General features: G+C 39.5%; 1 protein-coding gene across 1 annotated transcript in view; it reads left to right on the forward strand.

The window, feature by feature from the left end:
- COL9A1 (collagen type IX alpha 1 chain) overlaps positions 1–23,307 on the forward strand; it is a 74,057-nt gene that overhangs the window by 36,066 nt on the left and 14,684 nt on the right. The window contains exons 18-31 of the mRNA XM_063297808.1: positions 17–70; positions 2,648–2,701; positions 3,373–3,426; positions 3,797–3,850; positions 4,028–4,081; positions 7,035–7,088; positions 10,146–10,190; positions 11,261–11,314; positions 11,424–11,477; positions 18,726–18,779; positions 19,483–19,554; positions 21,601–21,636; positions 21,747–21,791; positions 22,982–23,014. Of these exons, the coding sequence (XP_063153878.1) occupies positions 17–70; positions 2,648–2,701; positions 3,373–3,426; positions 3,797–3,850; positions 4,028–4,081; positions 7,035–7,088; positions 10,146–10,190; positions 11,261–11,314; positions 11,424–11,477; positions 18,726–18,779; positions 19,483–19,554; positions 21,601–21,636; positions 21,747–21,791; positions 22,982–23,014 (717 nt within the window). The remainder of the gene's footprint in view (positions 1–16; positions 71–2,647; positions 2,702–3,372; positions 3,427–3,796; positions 3,851–4,027; positions 4,082–7,034; positions 7,089–10,145; positions 10,191–11,260; positions 11,315–11,423; positions 11,478–18,725; positions 18,780–19,482; positions 19,555–21,600; positions 21,637–21,746; positions 21,792–22,981; positions 23,015–23,307) is intronic.

The raw sequence follows: 23,307 nt of genomic DNA on the forward strand, positions 1-23,307 counted from the left end.
ACCTTCTGCATTTCAGGGACCACAAGGGTTAAGAGGCTTCATTGGCATAATGGGCCCCAAAGGTGATAAAGTAAGTAACAACAACAATCAGTACCTTTGTGATTTCAAATTGTTTGGTAATAGTGATTGATTGAGAGGTGCCTTGGTTTGTAGAAGGACGGTTATGTGGGAACATTCTTTCATATGGATATGTGAACATCCTTTCTTGTGTACATGGTGAATCTTGGGTTTCTGCTTCTTCACTTGCCTTCATTGGACATTAGGGAGTGCAAGCCTCGATCTGACCCCCAGAGGGCAAACATGGTTATTAGTTCCCAAAGAATTGCCTATCCTAGCTTTTAGTATCTCATCCTATTATATATGGGTGAAACTAAAACAGTCACTGGAATATTTAGTTACTAAAAATATAATAAAACCTTTTAACATTGGTGTTAGAACTGTTGTTTTTTAAAATTATGCTTGTATTCCCACTAGGGCATATATAGATATATAAGCTTGCATAATCTATAACTCTGAATGCACGTTCCCATTAAGGCTCTCCAATTCTACCTTATTATGGTTTGTAGTCCAGATATCTAACTGCTGCAGATGTGTAGTGCTGTAAGTAAGCTTCCTTTGGATGATAGGGAATTAAATATATATGTAACCCATTGTTTTTGCCATGTGTACTCTGTTTTCTCAGAACAGACATTAAAACGATTCACATGCTTCAGTGTTGTATTGATTACTATCAGTATTATCACAAAATTTTATTAAATAAGAATAACTCAGTATTATAAGCAGCACATTCACAATTCAAACTGCTATTTACGATTGGCTATGCTGTGCAGTCCTATTAGATGCAATGTTTATAGGCTTTCTCTAAGATGCAACTGCTTGGTTATGTTAATTTTTTTCTTTGCTCGTACTAAATTTATCTGTAAAAAAAATCCTGGGGTAGTTCTACAATGAAGAGTATATTCTGATTCATTACTTTGTTAGTTTAACACTTGTTTAATGGTTTCCAGAACAAACCCAGTTTGTACTGCCAAAATTTGGTGGTAAACCAGTGATCTTTAGCCATGCAATTTAATATCCCTTTTTTTTTTGAGTATATAAACATGTAAAGTAGGTATATTAACTGTCCACAAATGATAGATCTTCCAGTTGTGAATGAGATTATGATCCACCAGAAGGAGCAGATGCCCATTTTGGGAGTGCTTCTGATTCAGCATCACTCCCTGGTTTCCCAGACTGAGGCAACAACAGCAAGGAACATCTTTCATCAACTTCAGCTAATGCACTAACTATGGCTTTTCTCAGAAGACAGCCTTGAGCTGGTCCTCCAGTCCTGATTACTGCAATGTGCTTTATATGTGGTCACCTTTGTATCTAGTTTGGAAATTGCATTTAATACAGAGTTCATCAGCCAGGCTGGTCTCTAGAAAGACTAAAAAGACACAAAACTAAAAACCTGGATTATTCCTGCATAGAAAACATTATACAGACTCCCAATACATTTTTTAAAATAAGAACTTTATTAGATTTCAGATAAAGATAAAAACTACAGAAAAACAAAAAACTACAAAGAATAAAAAAACTCAAAAAGAGTGAAAACACAAGAAAAATGTGTTTTTAAAGGTTACAGAAAGAGGTGACTTCTGACTTTTAATAGCAAGGATATACAACAATCTCCATAATCAATCCCTTACTCTAATCACATTATTTCTATAAATCATTCCATTGGTACAATATAAAAATCACTAAATACAATTGTTCCCTCCACTTATGTTAAACAAAGAAAAAGGAAAAATATATAAACCTCCTAATCAACTCCCCCCCCGTTAACATTTATTTAATTAATTCCATCCTACTACTATTCTATACATTCCTGTCTACTATAATAAAGATCAAACTCACTATTAAAAGAGACATTTCTATCACTGTTAAGCTCTTCAATTCCTTCCACGACATTCCCAGCCAGACAACACATCTTAAACCTCATGTTTTCCACAATGTCCTGAATACCTTGCATAAAAGCTTGGCAGGAATCAGAAAGCATCTGTTCAAAGTCTCAGTGAAAGTAGGAAAAAGTCTGATTGAAATCCTCCATGTCTCATGCAATAGATTATGGTGCCCTCTAGGTACTTGGCCAGTGAAAGTTTGAGATAATAGAAAAATTTCCAGAATGTGTTTGCACAAGTGAATGTAAGCTAACAGGCAATTCCCCAGGAAAAGTAGCAGTAGAAAGTTGAAAGTTCAAAACAGCAGATTCAATGTGTAGGAAAATGCTAAAATCTTCAAATTTACATGAAAATAATAACAGGGAGATGATTACATAGTCTCAACCCTCCTTAATATTTGGATGGAAAGCAAAATCCAAAGTTTAAAAATATTTTTTTAAAATATTTTTTTAAAAAAGAATTAATCACAAAAATAACGATAAGCACCCAGAGAGCTGTTTCTCCTTGCTTTAGAAAGCCTCTTAGGGCACACATCTTTCTGCTACTCACTTCAGAGGGAATGGAATGGGATATAGGAGCCAAGTCTTGGCAAATATCAAGCTGGGTTTGTCCTTATTGGGATTGCCAGGTAAGCAGAATGTTTCGAGATCTTGTATTGTAATAATGTGTTATCATCTTTCTTTCTCTCGGTCTTTACAATATAGGGTGCTCGCGGTTTTGATGGAGAGCCTGGCCCTCAAGGTCTTCCTGGGGCACCTGTGAGTTAATCTGTCTAACCCCAAGATCTTTTAGACTGCTGATAACCTCAGGATAGAATTAAACTGATTGCCTTCACCCTCACATTAAAAAAAATCCACACATTTATCTCAGTTTCCATTTAAAACAAACAAGTATTTTATCCACTAATTTTCCAGACACTATGGTAAGTGCCCTAAGACTTCAGTATTGCAATATGTAAGCAGGGGAGAGGTGGCTGTACTTCTGGGGTTCTGCAAGAAAACAGGGAAAGCAGCTCTTCTGTTGACAGATATGGGTCTCTTTGGGGCCACAGAACTGGCACCCCAAAGACCCTCTTTCCCTTCCCTTCTCCCTCCTGGGTTGGCAAGAGAAATGGAAAAAGTGGCTTTTTGGCCTCAGAACAATTTAAAGCAGGATGACTGCTGGGCATGCCTTGTGCTTACAGAAGTGGAAAAATATCACTTTTGCAGCAGAACAAGGAAAGATGGATAGTGTCTAGAAATCTAGAAAAATAATTAGTGGGACATATTTGCTTCAGGGCAAGCAAGACATGTGAGAGATTCCTAATGTGGGAAGCTACAGCTGGAATAAATGTGCATTGCCTGTAGCTAGCAATCACTCCTGTGGCTTGATGTGGTTACTAAAAGGAATTGCTCAGAGATTGCTAATCAATATCTACATTCTTCTCTAGGGTGATCAGGGACAAAGAGGTTCACTGGGAGAAACAGGTCCCAAAGGAGAGAGTGTAAGTTTTTATAACATTATAGTAACTGGTTGAAGTAAGAATATCTCCAGATTGCCAGCTAAGACCAGGCATGTTTATTGGAATGCAAGTCCAAATATGTTTCTGGGGTTTCTGCCTAAAATTCCATATACCTAAGTGTGAGTCTATTGCCTCTAAACATGACTTACTGTATGATGAAATTAGTCCAGTACATACTGAAAACAGCAGAAAAAATAATTGTGAAAGTAAAAATAAATGATGGGAGGTAATGCTGATACCCAGCCTTAAAGTATCTGAGATGGATCATTTGCCTTGCTTTATTCATATCTACTGATATGCCTGTCACCCTTTCAACATGCTTTTTTTAAAAAAAAATCTCTCTTTTTTTTAGGGTCCACAAGGCATTAGAGGAATTACTGGTCTTCCTGGTCCAAAAGGAGAAACTGTATGTATACCATGATTCTTACATACTTACCACATTCTTACATACATATAGTGGAATTTATCATTTATATTTCCAACAAGTTTAAGTTACTTTCCAAGGCCAGACAAAAGGTATTGTGAAACAAGTGTGACTTACATGATAACAGTGTGTGAAATACAGTGCTATTTCTTCCTCAAGGGCTTACCCGGAGTTGATGGCCGTGAAGGTATACCTGCCATGCCAGGAACAAAGGTACTTCAAGTTAAAATAAAGTTAATGTATCTGTTCTACTTTAATATAGCCGAGTGGGACCAGGAAAATATTACGGAGAAGAAGAGCAATTAGACAAATTAGTAATGAATAGGATTCCCAGCTATTATTAGCGAAATGGAGCCTCCACACTGAAAGGCTATAACAGTGGCAGGTACCTCCCGAAGCTGAGAGTGCTACTAGCAAGTTACTGTAGTTGCATTCTGTTTTTCCTTCAGTCCACCCATCTGGAGCTGTTCTTTCTTTTCTCAGGCCAGCTCCTCATGGCAGAAGTCCCTTTATTAGCCATAAGAATTAAATAGTTCTTACTCCTATATTCAGAGAACCAGTGTGGTGTAGAGGTTCAGGCACCAGGTTAGAAACCAGGGACTGTGAGTTCTAGTCCCACCTTAGGCACAAAGCCAGCTGGGTGTCCTTGGGCCAGTCACTCACTCTCAGCCCTAGGAAGCAGGCAATGGCAAAAAACTTGCCAAGAAAAACTTCAGGGACTTGTCCAGGTAGTCATCAGGAGTCAAGTCGCACTCAAAGGTACCCCTCTCTCCACAAAAGCACCTCCTGTATTCAGAGGATACCATATATACCCAAATACTGGATGCTGAATACAAACAACAGGTAGAAAGGTTGCTCTTGTGCAAGAACTATTTGCCTGAAAATGGTGCATATAGAATACTAAATAAGCTGAGTATCACCAACTAAGGACAGAATGGGGAGGACTCTGGCTCACAAACTCCACACCAAGTAAGTTCTTCAAAAAATGGCCAGCATTTGCTGCAGTGCTGCGAGGAGCATTCTCAAATGGCTTTTCTGCACTTTCCATGTTTACAGAGATAAAATAAGGCAAGGAATGCAACAATCTCTGGTGGCAAATGTGATCACACAACACTTACTAAGCAGCAGGCTTTCAATTTTCATATTAAAACTTGTTGTATTTAGGCCAGTGTGGGCTGAATACTGCAGGAAAAAAAAGAAAGATAAATCAAAAGAAATTAATTCAGTTTAAACCTGATACACTACCTTAAGTAACTGAGTTTTTTTTAACTTGGTAACTAGTTTTCACATGGTTTTATTTTTTTTAAGTATTCTGTATTTTATCAATCCATCTATATGACCACCTGTGTGCCTGCTTGTCATGTATACTGCTGTATTGCACAGTGACTCCCAGGAAAATAACAAAACATAAACTAAAAGGTCTCCAGAAGAGCTCTATTTTGTGGTTAGTCTCCTTGAACAGTCAAGTGAGAAGATAAGATATAAATCAAATATATACATAACAGAATATATGCTGATGGTCACAAGTGTAGATGGTTTTCAGAGAAGATTTGCCAATTCATGGAAGACAGAACTATAAATGCCTACCAGCCATTATGGCTGAATAAAGCTACTCTGGGCAGAAGTGGATATATTTCCAAATAAGAAATGATTCTGTATACAAAATGCAAGGAAAAGCCGTTGCCTGTACTTGACCCAGTTGCTCAAAGCCAGACCTGAGAGAAGACAAATGTTGAAACTGATGCCACTTTGGTGTGACTAACAGGGGATCTTCATATATGCTAACATAACAGCCAAAAGAAGATCAGTATCATTTGAGTCCTACATATATAATGGTGTTTCCAGCACAAGTTCACCTCTCTCCATTTATATATTTTTAATTAATTTCCTGCAAACATTTATTTCCTGCAATAGGGAAATGCCTATTTCTCTGGCTCGATCAGTCAAGGTAGCTCTCCCTTTCTTAAGGTGTGTACAAATGGCTTGCTCCCAAGGAGTAAATGGCAGTGTGAGGACTAGAGATTGCCACAGATGCAGTACAAGATACATGTCTGGCTACTGCTCCACCAGGGAGATGAGGCTGGGGCAAGATAAGCAAGATGTTTAGTGAGTTGCCCAGTGCACATGTCTCTTCTGCTTGTCCTATTCATGAAAAGTAGTATAAATACCTTCTACATAGTCTAGATACAGGCATCTCTTAATTAGTAGTTAATATGCATATTAGTTAAAGGTCCGCATAGTTAAAGCAATGGTGTTCCCCGCAGTAACATATGGCTGTGAGAGCTGGACCATAAGGAAGGCTGAGAGAAGGAAGATCGATGCTTTTGAACTGTGGTATTGGAGGAAAATTCTGAGAGTGCCTTGGACTGCAAGAAGATCAAACCAGTCCATCCTCCAGGAAATTAAGCCAGATTGCTCACTTGAGGGAATGATATTAAAGGCAAAACTGAAATACTTTGGCCACATAATGAGAAGACAGGACAGCCTGGAGAAGATGCTGATGCTAGGGAGAGTGGAAGGCAAAAGGAAGAGGGGCCGACCAAGGGCAAGATGGATGGATGGATGATATTCTAGAGGTGATGGACTTGTCCCTGGGGGAGCTGGGGGTGTTGACGACCGACAGGAAGCTCTGGCGTGGGCTGGTCCATGAAGTCACGAAGAGTCGGAAGCGACTAAACGAATAAACAACAACATGCATATTAATTACATATTAAATACATACTAACTGTGCATACTAATTTTTACAATGTCTTTACTGCTCCTTTAAAATGATGGTTTGGTGGATTACAAGCACTGAATAAAGAACGGATTATCAGGTGTTGGTGCAAACCATAGGGAGTCTACATGTTTTGAATGTGAACTTTCCAGAGGCAACTTCTGCCTGCCTGCCTGCTGTAAAAACAGAAAGGTATGCTAGATGGCATGTTCCAGCAGGATGATGTCTGCATTTGATGTCCTTACTTCTTGGCTGAATGTTGGTGATTTAGTCTGACTGGATTATTTGCTCAATGACACATTTAGGGTCTGTGGCAGGGATGGTGTTTGCCAAGGGTGGGAAACTTAAGAATATTCTTACAGTATACCTTTGTAGACCATGTAGGCAGATGGCTTGATCTCTACAAGGATTTCTTCAGCCTCCACCTGAAATACAAACATTTTCTTTCAGGGTGAACCAGGAAAACCAGGACCTCCAGGTGATACAGGAATTCAGGGAATCCCTGTAAGTGTTTTCCATATTTTTTGCATCTTTAAAATGTAAACAAAGTTACATTTCCAAGCCAATCTGAAGCTGGATGTTTATTGAGTCAGGCTATGTTTTCTGTAATGGCAGCTGTATAACTCTGTACCAAATAGCAAGAGGCTGGTGAAATCTAGAAGACTGGAAATTTTAAAACTAGGACAAAGTATATTGTAATGCCACCAGGAAGGTATCCTGTTGCATTAATTTCCAGAGGTTGGGGTGGTGGTGGTGGTAAGAGTTGCCCAGATTCTCGTTGCTGGTTTGGTTGTATTTTTACACTTAATTGTAAAACTAAACAATCAAAATGCTTTGGGGATTTTTAAATTTTAATTTTAGGAATCAAATTATGTGCTTAAGGTCTATGTTTACAGTGGCAAGAGGGAAAGCCAAGAGCGCTGCCCGCTAGTCCCCAAAGGCTTTGCCTGTGTCAAATCATTCTTAACAGAATGAGTCAGTTGTGCAAATTGCTCAAAACAGTTCAAATAATGAATAGATCTGTAAATGTCTGGCTGATTAGCCTGCTGAGCATAGGAAGTTGTACACCAGGCGCTGCCCTGGAAAAGAGTTGACTGGCTGATGAGGGACAGTGTCCTAACAGAAGGATTTAGGGATGGTCAGTCAACACTTGTTTGTTGTCCTAGTAGAAAAATACATCAGCTACTCTTGGGTATGCTTCACATTGCATTCATTCATCAAGGCAGCTTTTAATTCAACCCCCAAAGACAGGCTGTGAGAGAAATTGGTGGCATTTTCCATCAGTTACCAATTTCTCTTGTTGATCATGACAGTAATTTAGTGCAGGTTCAAAACGGCATTTTTACTCAAAAAGTTGTGAAGTAAGGCAGCATCTTGGCTCTTTTTAATTTCTATAGTAATTCTTTGATGCAAGTTCTGGCAAAACCTGAGTTTCAGCACCCCTATCACCATGTGGCCAGTAGATCAGTGTCAGTCCTTTCATATGTTGACCATGCAACTTCCCTCTGTACATCAAAAGTGAGCTACAAGCAAAATCTTTGAATTTATTTATTTATTTATCTATCTCTCTATTTATCCAATTTTATCACCGCCCATCTCCCACCAAAAGGGGGACTCTGGGTGGTTTACAACAAACAAAGTTTAAAATTCAGTACTGTTAAATACAATAAATATACACATAATAAACAGTACAAATATAAAACGTAATAAAATCCAGATGACTAAGATTGCATCTCAACCCGTGAGTACAAAGGGCCCTTCTAGGGCGCTAGCCCTCCCCAAGGAAGACTGTTCCCCTTCCTGCCCCAGGCATGTTGACACAACCAGATTTTTAGTTTTTTGCAGAAGTCCAGGAGTGAGGGGGCCTGTCTCACCTCTGGGGGAAGAGTGTTCCAGAGGGTGGGAGTTTAGGAATTTATGCCTGTTACTGTGGAAGGAAAAGATTGGCTATAGTAAAACAAACTATAGTAAAACGAACAGCTGTTTTCTCTAGAAACCCTGTCATCTGCCACTACATTTGGAAAAGCAACAAGTTGGATATTGATCGAATTAAACTATTCAAATAACTGAGTGCTTCTTTTCAAGCCTCAGCAATCTGGGAATAACAACAAAGGGCCATCACTGCCTGGGCCCATAAACTAGCAAACACAATGGGAATAATTATGCTCCAGCCTCAATAAAAAATATTTACAAATGGCGAATGTCATTAGCCATTTGGCATATATTAGCTAGACCTGTAATTATTGTGACGTAAGCTGTCTTGAAGCTGCCCAGTCCACATTTAGAAGAACTTCATGTGTCCAGTTATCTGCTGAGACTGGAATCCAAACTAATCTCCATAGAGGGCTGGTATCTGAAATGGTGGCCACATTATTTTTTACTGACAACTCCCTGGCTTCTCTAATCTTACAGCATAACTTTATGTCATCATGGAAAGCAGGTATGGATGTATACTTATTGTGAGGGTGGAGCTGCTTCTTAGATAAAGACGGATCCCGAGAGAGACTTGATAGAGCTGAAACAAAGGCTTTTGAAAGAAAAAAACAGAAAGACCTAAGTATAACCTTGTTGTAGTGTGGGTCTGTTTGAAAGACCTCTCTCTCTCTCTTTAACTCTGAACAGAGAATAAGATAAGGATTTGTGATGTTCCCTTGGTTGTATAATATATCAACAGACAAATGTATAACAAATGTTTGGAATGATATTAGAGGTGTCTTGGCTGAGAACATGAATCTATGTGTATTTTTATATGCAGTTGATGCTCTATTGACTAGGAATGTGAATATTTTGCAGCAAATTTTAGATGGATTGTATGATGCAATGAAGAATATGGGTTTGAAAATTAAAGTATCAAAGGCCATGGTAGTTGTGGTTGGCAAGAATAATGGAGTAAACAATTGCATGCTATACATGAATATTTTTTTAAAAAAACCTAGCACAAGGAGATTAAATTTTGTACTTTGGCAGAATGTTTACCCAAGATGGGAAAATGGATGGAGACATTTATATGTGACTTCACCTAGCTGTATGTATTAGCATTTTGTTATTCAGGATTAACTGTATATACTTATATGGTATGATAACAGAATCCTATTTGCTACCACTGTAGATAATCCTTCTCTGAGAACTTTTCTCTATGTAACTACATTTATGTACAAGGGAGAGGTAACAACTGATTGTAGAGCGAACCTATACTTTGAAAAATTAAGGAAACCCCCCTCCCCCCAGTTCACTAAGAGCTCTTCTATGTTCTGTGAAATACCTACCTGTGCTGGGTTACTTTTGGTTGATGCACATCTGAATGGGCACCTTTTTAATAAGTATATGTCATTAGGATTGGGACCAGCTGTTAACATACCAGTTTCCTTGTGCTCTGCTTATTTTGGGTTTAAGCATTCATTTTTCGTATGTTGCTGGCGAATTTGAGGATGTGAAGCTTCATTAATTAATACTTGCAGTGTCTCAAGAAAAATGGTTGCAAAGTAAAGCTAACTTTTAACATTTCCATCAAGAAATTTCTGTACAACTTTTCAAATATTTTCAATATCTATTTATTTTTAGGGTTTACATGGCTCTTCTGGAGCAAAAGGTGTTGCTGGCTCAAAGGTAAAGTATTCTAGGAAATTTGGAAATAGTCCATCCTCCTATCAGAACTGATACTCATTCCATCTCCCAGGAGCATAAATGTGATGATCTCATTTACAGTATCCCCTTTAGAATGCTGTGTAGTATGTCAAAGGAGAGAAAGTTCATTTAGTCAGAAAGCTTCATGGCTGAGCAGAGATTTAGATCAAAGTTCCCACAGTCCAAATTTGAAACACCAGCTTCTTTTCAACCTTGATTTTATTAATGGGCCAACTGGGATTACCATTTTACAAACTGCTATTATCATGGCCTTAATCTCAGGAATCCATCAGTTGAAACAATTATTGACTCTGAATTTCTATTTCCTTTTGGTACCAATGTTAGAGGAAATAAAAATTGAAGTGACGTTTTTCTGGTGTTCACATAGCAGGCTTAAGCTGGTTAATGAAAGAACCATTTTCTTTGGATTTGTGCAATACACTCAACTATAAATCATTTAGTTGGTTGATAGAACATCTTAAGCCATAAAAGAAAACCTAACCAAATTGCATGCTCCACAGCTTAACCTGGTCAGATAAAGTGTGTCAAATGAACTCAGACATTGTATAAACCCTTTCTGAGTCCAAGTTTTTCTTAACTTCATTATCTCATACACAGATAGATAGATAGATAGATAGATAGATATGGCACAAAATCAATTATTTTAAAGGTAGAGTGAGTTCATCACAGAACTGGATTAAAAGCAAGTTTATGCATTATTGCAAAAGAAGAATGACTATTCTGAAAAAATTGAAGATGGCCCAGAAAAAACAAATGGTCCAGAAGTAGAGAAATAATTTGCTAGGCTTGCTCTCAACAAGTGTAGAAGAGGTGGGAATGGGACAGAAAATGGCTCTGTGTTACTCAGAACATACTTAACGTGGTCAGATTAGGAAAAAGTAGCCAGAAATGGAGAAATGAAGACTAGTGAAAAATATTGTCCTGCATACTTTTAAATATGTTTTAGCTTCTTTGGTGCCTTATCCCCCACTGGGATGGCCTGAGAGTGGCTGTCACACTTTAAAGGGGCTAAAATCGTTTCTCTCCAACAGGGTAATGATGGTCCTCCTGGGAAACATGGCTTGATGGGAAATTCGGGTAAACCTGTAAGATCATTTCTATCTCAAGTTTTACTTTTTTTTTTTAACCAGAAGACTTGTATTTTGTGAAATATCAATCTTTAAATACATATCATTCTTGCCATCCCACAAACAGGGAGAACAAGGACCACAAGGAGAACCAGGACCTGTTGGACCCAAAGGCCCATTAGTAAGTTTACTTGCTCTGCTTTTGGTTTACATTTAGTCTCTGCATTTTCTGATACAGGTTGTTGATAGAAAGAAAACACACACCACTTTCTGATCAAAGTAATTTATGAACTGGGAGAATTGTAGAAATGGTGGATTTATGCCCATTCCTTATCCTGCTTAGGATGGTACTGTCTTGCTTTCATTTCCCTTTATTTTCTTTACCTTCCTCTGAATTTCTCATCCTCATGCCCATCAAAGCAGTACAATATATTTTAATAATATGTTGCATTAAAACTAAGGCACCACAGCAAGAATAAAAGTGAATGAAATATCTGTAAAACTCCAACAAAGCTACAGCAATTGCTGAATTAAAACCTCTGAATGAAATAACTGCCTGCCTGGCACTTAATGGAATTAGGGTTGATATTCCACAACTGAGGCATCACTACAGAAAAAGTCCATTCTTCAGTCCCTATTTGTTAGATCTCAGGAACCATCAAGATGGTGACCAGGAGCCAACGCCGGCTGCCGAGTTAAGGGGGATGTCTGTTAGGCTGAAGACCCCCCTGAAGACCTCTCCCCACCCTCTTACTGGGTGGGGATGTCTGGGGAGGTCCCGGCCTCCATGGTCAAGGCATTGGGTGCTGGGGGAGCCAGACAGAGCCCCCTGGAGCTCCCTGGAGTGGCAGAGCAGCAGAGATGCAGCGTGGTGGGCAGTGGGCAGCTGCAGCGAACTCAAGAGATACGGTGCAGCAGCCAAGCACTGTGAAGAACCCCTGGGGTGGCCTGGTGGACCCAGCGGACCAAGATGAGCCCTCCAGAATGGCAGAGGTGAAGTGTGGTGCGGTGAATCCTTGGGGCAGCCCACTGGGCCCAGACAGAGCCCCTCGGAATAGCAGAGTACAGTATGGCAGCCGGGCGGTGCAGCGAACCTGGGAGGTGACCTTGAGATTCTCCTATGCCACCCCCCTCTGCAGGGAGGCAGGACCCATCTGATTGGCCTGCCCCTGGTGACTGATGAACCCGACAGGGTTTCAAAGTGAGCTGAGGGTTATACCCAAGGATCTGCTGCATGGTCCAGTAGAGGCCCTGGCCGCTGCCTGGAATAGGGAGGCAGCAGGGCCTTGGACAGGATCACGCCTGTGTGACTTCCCTTGTCCCATCAAACCTGACACTCACCATGGTTTATGGAGGAGTTGAGGGTTCTGAAGAGGATTAAGAGATGTCTAGAGTGCCGCTGGAGAGACAAGGACTGAACCCGACTGAACACAAGCTAGAGCCACTATTAAGGGCTACCTTGTGGCGGTAAGCACAGTGAAACATCAATATTTCTCCCTTCTTATTGCATCCACAGAATGCTGTCCAATGGCCCTGTTTAAGATCACCCAATCTCTTCTGGGGAAGGTGGGTCCAGTGACTCATCTACAGGGCCATGCAGAGGAGTTTTCTGGGCATCTGGAGGATAAAATTTTCTGGATCTGTTCCAAGTTGGATGCCAAGCATGCAGCATGGCCTGTGGAGATGCCTGGGGAGCAAACTTACCCGGTTATCTGGGAACAGTTTGATCCTGTTGGGCCTGAGGAAGTGGACAGGGTGCTCCGGACTGTAAATGCCACCACTTGTCAATTAGATTCTTGTCCCTCCTGGCTGGTGAAGGCAGCTCGGGAGGTGACGTGTGGTTTGGTCCAGACGATGGTAAATACATCCTTGAGGGAGGGGGTATTTCTGGCTGCCTTTAAGGAAGTGCTGGTGCACCCCCTCCTCAAGAAACCATCACTGGATCCCACTGTGCTGGACAATTTTTGTCCAGTCTCCCACCTCTCCTTTTTAGGGAAGATGGTTGAGAAAGTGGTGGCTTTGCAGCTCCAGAGGATCCTGAATGAAATGGATTATCTGGACCCTTTTCAGTCAGGTTTCAGGCCTGGATATGGGATGGAAACAGCTTTGGTTGCACTTTTGGATGATCTCTGGCAGGAGCAGAATAGGGGCAGTGCATCCATCCTTTCTCTTCTTGACCTCTCAGCAGCTTTTGATACCATCAACCATGGTATCCTTTTGGGTCGGCTTAGGGAGTTGGGGATGGGCAGCACGGTTTTGTGCTGGTTTACCACCTTCCTCCGAGGCCGATTCCAATCAGTGTTGATAGGGAGAGAGAGATCCGGCCCGCGACCCCTTCTTTGTGGGGTGCTGCAGGGTTCAGTACTCTCTCCACTCCTTTTCCAGATCTACATGAAACCACTGGGTGAGATCATCCATCACCTTATCCCAATTATACATCTCCATCCTGGGTGACTTAAGTGATGCTGTGACCACCCTCTCTTGGTGCTTGGAGGCTGTGGGGCTCCGAACAGTCACTCATGCCCTAGTCATCTCCCATATAGACTATTGAAACATGCTGTACATGGGGCTACCCTTGAAGAGCATCTGGAAGCCTCAGTTTGTTCAGAATGTGGCCACATAAGCAGTTTTAGGAGCCCCAAAGATGATGCATATAACACCTTTGTTGCATGAGCTGCATTGGATGCCATTTTGCTTCCGGGTCCAATTCAAGGTGTTGGTTATCACCTTTAAACCCTTACATGGCATGGGGCCAGGTTACCTGAGGGACTGCCTTATCCCCATTACATCAACCCATCCCACCTGGTCAGGCAGAGAGGGCATGTTACAGACCCTGTCCATGAGAGATTGTCAAGGGAGTGGGGGATAGTCAGTCATGGGGCTGGTTGGCACCTTGATGAGGCCCTGGGAAATTTTATTGGGATTGTTGTTTCACCATCTTGGATTTTACATTTTATATTTATATTTTTATAATGAATCTGTTTTTATGATATTTTAATCTTTTATTATTTTAATCTGATTGTAAACTGCCCAGAGTCACTTGCTGAGATGGGTGGTGAAGAAAGAAACAAAGAAACAAAGCAGAGTGAAGAGACTCACCCCTGGTGGCCCTTAGGGAAAATCTTCCATTGACTCATTCTCTTTTTATGGTCATTTGCCATGAAGGCCAATGTCCCATCCATTTCCAGTCCTTGTATGCAAATCTTATTTAAATGAAACACTTTTTCTGCATGTATTGTTGAGTTTTGATGAGTGTTCAGGCTCCTCACAAGCCTTAATTTAAAAAGGCATATTAAAGATGTGATCCCTGAAAGGCTGCAGTTCTGGTTTGAAAGAAGAATGGCAAAGAGGACAGTGTATCTTTCATCCATTGTGTCTGAATATATCTTGGCATATATCTAGCTTAGCTCCCATTGATTTTAAGAGGACTATTCTAAATAAAACTAAGCCTTAATTGAATTCACTAAGAACAAGGCCTTGGGCCCAGTAGATAAAAACCGCTCAGAGTCAGATGTAATTGGGAGGCATTTAAGCCTGGTCAAATAATAAAATAAAAAGCCATATGCTTCAAGGGCTGATCCATGCAAAAGTGGTTTTTTTTTTTTTTAAAAAGTAGTTCTATCTTCCTTTATTTCTTTTTTTCTCACTTAAACTGTTCTTAATGCCACACTGTTTCTTCACCAGTGCGTTGTTTGAGCAGCGCTTGCTATAGTAATTATAATTATTTTTCTCCAGATTCCATTCTCTGCTTTGACATCTGCGCTGATACTTTTGGACAATTCTGTGCTTAATTAAAAAGAGCATAACTGAATAACTGAATAATGCAGGTTAATCTTCCAAACTATGTTTTTAAGCCAGTGGAATGTAAGTAAAGGTTTATAAAATCGGCAGGTGATGCTCATAGAAAGCAAAACTGGTGTGTTACGTTAATAATTGCAAATTCCACTGCAAATGTTGGAATTCCACTTAGTCTAAACTATGAGGGTTTTGTCTCCCCAGTCTGCTGAACTAGTGACCAAAAAGGGATATAATAATAATGTTGTATAAGCTGAAAGAAGTTCAAACATTTTGTTTCAACCTATTTTTTAAAAGTTGCTGTTTTATTTAAACATATGGTGAAGGGTGGAGTTCTTGCACTTACCTTCATTTTGGGGGTGAGTGTGGATGTAATCTTTTATTATAAAATCATGTCTCCTGCAGTCTCCCTGGTTTCCTATATTTCTACTAAATCCCAACAGAAAAACTTGTGAGGGAACTTTGGAATATCTATTTCAATGGAACCTTCTTCCAAGTTTGTAAGATGATACGGGATAGCTGCTTCGAGACCAACTCTAATACAAAACTAAGTCCCATGTTTCATCCAGCTCTTTGGAGAGAGAACATCCTTAATCTGCACATATTTCTTCAAAGAAACTAGTGAATCTGATAGTACAATTCATTTATTCTCAAAATACTGTAGCATAGTATCTCTTATTTTGATTCAGCTTCATTAGCAGCAGACCAATGCTGCCAGTCACAAATTGTGAGAGGGGCATCATATAATTTTTTAAAAAAATAAACAGATTTTTTTTAATCATATGGCATAGCAGTTTGGTGCTCGTGCTGCTTTTTCTTGCTGGGAAATCCATGTGTGGTCCAGCAGCCAGATGTGCAGACTATTTAGCCATGACAAGACACCTTGCCCAGGGTGCACCACGAGGAGGCTAGTCTACATTGCACCGAGTTGGGCTGAGAGAGAGAGAAACTGGCCCAAGGTCACCCAGCCAGCTTTCGTGCCTAATAAACAGACGATTTGCTGTGCAAAGTGTGTTTGTGTAGGGCAAGACTATGGGGATACAACTCAGGGTGCTGCAGTTGATAATCGAATAGTGTGATTGTCATCTAGTGGCATTAAATGCAATGTCAACTGGGTGTACTAGAAGGCAGGCAAGATGTAGAAGTGGCAGAGCTAAGTTTAGTCCTCTGCATAGGGGGTTCAGTGAGACTTTCACTCTGCAACTGTTCTGCCTCACTAACATCGTAGAAGGTCCTGAAAAGGTTACCTTTAATACAGAACATTCTCATTCTCTAAAAACTTATAAAAATGATTGGGGAGAAAAATAACACATAGCCACAGAAAATCTTTTGATAGATAGCAAGTATTATTAATCATGGAAGCACCCAATTAAACAAGTGCACCCACTCCTCATTGTAACTGGTATGCAATAATTATCATAAACATGAGTTTATTTTTAACACATGTGTATAAGATTTGATGTTAATGTGTTCCACCCAGTATGCACAAATACTGATTAAACAAGAAATTATCAGATACCACCACAATTTCTTCTCAATTTCATTTTCATATCCCTAGGCAACAAAGAATTAAGGGTAGAGGGAAAAAAAAGTCACATCCTAACAATTATTCTGTAAATGGACTTAATTTATGAAAGGGTGTCTTCTCTCTTCCATTTCCCGCACAACTTCTGTATCCTATGAAAATCTGTTCCTGCCATTTTTGAAAATGATTTGTGGTACTGTATAGCATAGGGAGAATAGATGCAAATGGCCCCTCTCACAATTGGAGGAGCAATGCGAGCACCAAACTAGTGCATCATGCAAAATCAAGCATTCATATGACAGAAGGAGGTGCCTAAGCTAGAATGTCCAATGATGAGGGGTGCTAGGGTTCAGTAACATCTGAAAGTAGTTACATAAATTGTTTGGAATGTTGACAATCACAGTATCCATGTTCTGGAATGATAGAAGGTCATCAACCTTTTCAAAATTAATTTAAAAGCCAGTTACATTCAATAAATTGAAGTTCAGAACCTGACTCCATGTTCTAGGACAGCCCCCAGACGCTATGAGTTCTCCAAAAGTTTTTAATTTAATAAAAGGAGGGAATTATTAAATATATGTTTGGACAGTAATCATATTAATTATGTTTAATGTAATTAAATGCAAATGAAATCCAGTCAATTACAATTTTTATACTGGTCCTGTTATTACTTTTTGGTACATAGCTTCCGGTTTGCAGTTCAAAAGCTGAGCATGATCCTTTGACTGGAGATACACACTGCTGGATTAGGCATAGATAAATCTAATTCCTTTAATTTATACTCATAATATACATGGAAAGCTAGTGAAATAGTCTTTGCAAATAATCATTGTAGGAGGACAGCCATGTTAGTTTATAGTAGCCCCAAATCAGAAGGAGTTTGATAACCTTTTCAGATTAACACATTTTATTAAAAGGCATAAGCTTTTATGAGCTATAGCTCATGTCATCACTGCATGAAACTTTATGTCGCTTTATGTCTTTTAGTAACATGTTGGTCTTTAAAGGTGCTATCAGACTCTTTCTGGGTTTTGCATAATAGTGGCTCCCCAAAAGTAGTTTGGAAAAGATATTCAAATGCTGTGATGTATCTGTACCTACAAAGATCATAATCGTGCAAGCCATGGTATTCCCTGTGATACCCTATGGAAGCGAAAGTTGGACTTTAAAGAAGCAGGATAGGAAGAATATTGATTCCACTGAATTTTGGTGTTGGAGAAGACTCCTGAGAATACTGTGGACAGCCTAGACAGCAAACCAATGGATCATCGAACAAATCAACCAAGAGTTCTCATTAGAGGCACAAATGACCAGGCTCAAATTATCCTACTTCAGACACATTATGTGAAGTTCTAACTCTCTGGAGAAGGCTCTAATGCTGGGAAAGGTGGAAGGAAAGAGAAGAGGACAACCAGCAGCAAGGTAGATGGACTCAATTACAGTGGCAATGAATCCACCAATGGGAGACCTGAAAGAATAGGTTAGGGGTAGATCGTCTTGAAGAAATCTATCTATGTTGTCACTTGGAGATGAAAACGACTTGATGGCACATAATCAATCAATCAAAAGTAGCTACCTTGGCAAAGAATTTTCCTATATAGTGCATCATGACTGTTGCATGGACAGATTTCCTGTTCCTCTACAAGAAGCTGCCAGATATACAGTTATGGAAGTTTTATGCAAATGCATTCCTCAAGCAGAGGGTCATTTCAGATGTGATAGCAGAATCCTGCATTACTTTCTCCAAACTGCATGCCTGTTCAGCAATTAGTCATTCACAACACTCTCAAGAAGCCAGTGTGACTTTATATACATCTCTGTGCATTGCTATTAAACTATTTCTTGGAATAGTTGCAATGTGAGTTAAAAAAAGAGAAGCATATATGCATTTATTTGAAGTTATCACTATTATCTTTATGATACAATTCAACTGTATTTTTTTTCTTTGCAATTACTTTCTTATTCACCATTATGCTTCTTTGTACTATTAGGAGACTTTAAATTGCTTGATTTTAGTAAAATATTACTATTAATTTTCAAAAGTGTGCAATTTTACATCAAGAAATGTATCTACTTATACTTTAATGATATATTTTTGTTTCCTACAAGGGTAGCAGAGGTGAGCCAGGCCCTGCTGGTCCTCCAGGGCCACCAGGTAAAATGGTAAGCAGGCACTCTTGACTTCCAGCACCTTAGTTTGCTTGGCCAAGGGTTGGTGGCAACCTATTCATTTATTCAGGAAAGGAAAAGATGAAATGTGTATAGGGACTATTGTCAGCTTCATTCATTTCAGCTTGTGACTCTATTAAAATTGCATCATTATTTGAACTTCCTAAAAAATCACTTTATTTTTATGTGTTAGTGTCGGAAGCCTCTTTTTGTGTATTGCAGAGGGAAGTTAGATTTTAATATTATTATACCTTTATAAGAAACAGGAATGCTGCAAGACTGCCCCCCCTTTTTTTTTTGCTAGTAGCTACCCAGCATGAATAGTTCTTTGAAACAGTTTGGATTTCATTTGTGTGGTTTCTGCTGGAAGGCCAGTTTCAATACTCAGGGTCTGAAAGAATTCTCTGTTAGAAGGGAATGCACCATAGGCTTGGTAGGTTATAGCATTTCCCCAACCCCATAAAGACCCCAATGTTTTAGCAGATAGAGGAAGTCAAGAAGGTGCTGCTTTCTGAAACAGCAAATTTTAATGAAGTAGTGGACACAGTTCAACATACTGTACGGTTTTGAATGAGATGCATGGTCAGCTGCAACAAAGGCCTAACTTGTGACTCAGAGACTGGCGATCTGTCTCAGCTGTCCCTTTGTTTGGTCCAAAAGCTCTCTGACACCCTCCCATCTCTGATTTTTTTCACAGGGTGCAGCGGGAGATATTGGACTCCCTGGTTTACCTGGGCCCCCAGGACTGCTTGGTGCTAAAGGCATAAGGGTAAGCACATGCATGGTCATAAGATATTGCTCACTTGACTTTGGCCAACACCTTTTCACAGAAAACAAAAGCGTTCTGTCTTTCTGCTTCGTGCCAAACTGTTAAATCCACTGAAGAAGAAAAATGAAAGATTATGAAATCATCATATAAAGTTTTCTTTCCAATGTTCTTTGAAGGTTACTGTACTGTATAATCAAAAGATTTCTCCCTTTAATTTTTTCCTTCCACAGTCCTTCTCCTTTGCTAATATTGACTGAACAATTCATCTTGCTATTACAGCAAGAAACCTTCCTGTAATCCTTTCAACAAGAGAAGTAATCCAAAATGGTGATATAAGTGGTGTTGCAGCACCATATTCTATCTGTGCTGTGGCTTCACATGCATGCCCCAAAGGGGGGAAGATTGTGCTGTGATGCTGCAATGCTGCTTTCATCATTCTGAGGAAGGCAGTGAGGTCTTCAGGTGTTCATGGCAGAGCTTTCCTGAATACAGTCATGTTCTTCTATTTGTACTCCAGTAGAATTTCAGATGATCCAGACGACTCTTGGAAACCTTAGCTAATAGTCAGCACTGAATATTTTTATTTTGGTTGCTGCCCTTGTTCATTAGAGCCTCTTACTTATGCCTTACTGCTGCTCAGCAGGTGTTGCTGTCTATTAAAGCTAAGAGAGGCAATAGGTGTACATGAAACCATTATTATACTTTCATATGTCTCCAATATAAAGGACTCCAGATTAATTTTTCAAAACAAAAAACAAAAACAACTGGGGAGATGGCAGAGAGAAGAGCAAATCCTCTGCCACTCATCAACTCCTTCCATAAGCCTCTGACTATTGCACACCAACACTCTGATTTTCCATACATTGACTCAGAACTAAATTACGCTCTTTTAACAGCTTCAGAGCTAAGCAAATTTAGAAGAGCAGCTTTAATCAAAATTCTACTTAAATTTCATTTTGTTGTTTGATTTAGCGGTAGGCTCCAGCTGCTATTAGTATACAAGTTTTTTTTTACAAACAAAATATAGAACAATCACAGAAAGTCTTCCATATCTGTTACACAGAAATAACTCTTCCATTGCTGCCAAGGTTTGTCAAAGAACAGGAAGGCAAACATTCAAAGGAAAAACATGACTTAGCATGAAGCTGGAATGGATAAGAACTTCACCAGCTACATTTAATGTCAGCTATGCAATTGTTAGAGTTGACCCTTGGAAAATGAAAAATGTTTCTCCTAAATAAAAAGTTCCATTCAATATATTTTGCAAAATCTTTCCAGGTAGTTTAAGTAAATGAACCAGTCAACACACTGAAGGTCAGTGGGATAAGCATAGACATAAAAGAATGCAGGGTACATAGTACCTAATATAAATGGAGAAGAAAACAGACTTGACATGAAATTAAAAGAGGAAATGCTGAGTGAGAAGGAAAAAGCTTAACTGAAAAATTACAGAGACATTTATACAGGATTGCTTTAAAAAAGTTTAAATGTGCCCTAGATATAAACCTAGAAATTAGTTGCAGTGCAGCTCTGTTGCAGGTAGTAAAGGAGTGTGAATACAAACAGTCCTCAGTTATAGTGTTGGTATGGTTACCATCCCAAACCACTGATTCTCTGCAGATGCAGGCATTTCAAACTGCATAACATTCCTGGAGGGCATTTTCCCTGTACAGCAGTGGAAAGGAGCAGTTCCAGATGCTTGAAGGAACCCATCTTTGGAATCGCCTCAACCATTGAACTGAATGGGGACCTTGCTTTCAGAAGAGTTTTCATCCCAGTGGGCATCCCAGAGCATAAACACACATGGGGATGTGGATTTAGGTGAAAAAATACTAAGCATTTATAGGGTATGCTTTTAAATTTTAAATTTTGTTTAATTAATATTCTATTCATGTTTTAACATTTGGTAGAAGAGCATTTTAATAGTCAAATCATGCATTATTCACTTTCTAAATACAGACGTGACTCCCTGTTTAATTGTTAGATTCTGTTTATCTGACTTTGTGGAACTACTACTTTTTATTTTTATTTTTAATTTGCATCTAGGGTTCAGCTGGCGGGCGAGGGCCAAAAGGAGGACAAGTGAGTCTATAGCCTTGCACCATCCATTTATTTTCCAATCTTGCCAAGGATTCTGGCAAGTGTATGATGCCTATTTACAATCTCTGCTCGCCTGTCTTTTTATGATCCAGGGGCCTGCTGGGGGAGAAGGAGAGCCTGGACCAAGAGGCGATCTGGTAAGACCCCATTTTCATGCCTTTCAGTAGGAAACATTCGGACTTAAAACACAAAATAGCTATTGTGTCCTGTAGTGTGACTTAATAGTTCCAGGAAGTTGCTGCTGCAAACAGTGCAGATTTCATAAAGAGACCCTTAGTAATGTAGCAAAATATTAGGAAGGGATTTACAATTCAGAGAAGACTCTAGGTGCAGTAAAGTCATGAAGCTGACATCTCCACATTTATTATTTATTCAATTTACATGGCTGCCTAATCACCAACGACCTGAGACAGCCTCCAGAAAGGATTAAAGGCACATAATCATAATAAATAATAGAAGAAAACGCCATTTGACTAGATTATGGTAGTCTTCCCAGAAGGAGCAAGGCCAATAACCCTCTCCAGATAGAGAAATATGAGTGGGTTCTTAATTCTTCTTGCCCCTGGGAATAAGTCTGCTGAATCTGCTGACAGTCTGAGAACAATCATAATCAACATGTCTATTCCCAACCCAGCAGCACATTGCAGATGTAGTCCACAGAGCAGCACTTCATTTACTTATTTGTGTTTGTTAGCTGAAGCTCCCCAAAAGTGGAAGCTTGAAAAGCAATTTCTCTCCTCATTTAGAAACGAACACATTAATCAGGTTAGCAGCTCTCAAGGCCAAGGTAATCTTCAGTGCTTTATTCTCAGCTGCTAGTTCCACATTTCTTTTATTAGACCTCCCATTGAGGATGATCATTCCTTTGGAATGAACTTCCACTCATCTGGCTGAGAATTCTGGGCCATGAAAGCCACAGCCCTAGACAGGGCTGAGGTTGGAGAAGGCATGTGCTACCTGGTCTGCACTAGCTGTTTCCAGTACAAAAACTTACTAGGTTTCATATTTGTGATTGTTGCAAAGATAGCCTCAGTCCAAGAATATTCCAAAAGTATATCTTGAATTTGACATAAAGACATTTCTGTACAGGAAGAAACTCATAAAGCATAACTCATCTTTTTAGCTTTAAAAGTGTTTATTCTGTTTTGGAATTTGTGATTATTGCTTTGCATCCTTTTAAGGGGCTCCTTGAAGCATACCTCTAAGAAGCCTCTTCTCCTGTAATTGTAGTAATATTTGTATAGGTAGATAGAATGATATGAAACAGATTATATGGAAAATTGCACATATCTATGCCATCCTGACATCATCCATCTTGCTTCGTTAGGGTGACGCGGGTTTGCCAGGCTCTAAAGGATCTGTAAGTATGATGAACTACAGGGTTATTGAAAATCCAAAACATAATAAATCATCAGAATGTGACAAACAAGAGGGCAGTTGTTTGCTTTCACAAATGTATTCAAATGTTCAGTTCCCCAAGGAAAAGAAATTAAGACTCAAATGATCTATTCATTCCCCCTCCCCTTTTTAAAACTCTGGATTATTTTCTAGAGACTTTTTCAAAAGTGAGAAATGTGACTTCCCCTAGTGTGGAGAATGGAGAGGAATGAGCATGTAAAAAATGAGGTCAGTAAATAAGTGATCCTGGGAAAG

This window comes from Candoia aspera, chromosome 1 (assembly GCF_035149785.1).
Source record: "Candoia aspera isolate rCanAsp1 chromosome 1, rCanAsp1.hap2, whole genome shotgun sequence".
NCBI classification, from domain to species: Eukaryota; Metazoa; Chordata; class Lepidosauria; order Squamata; family Boidae; genus Candoia; species Candoia aspera.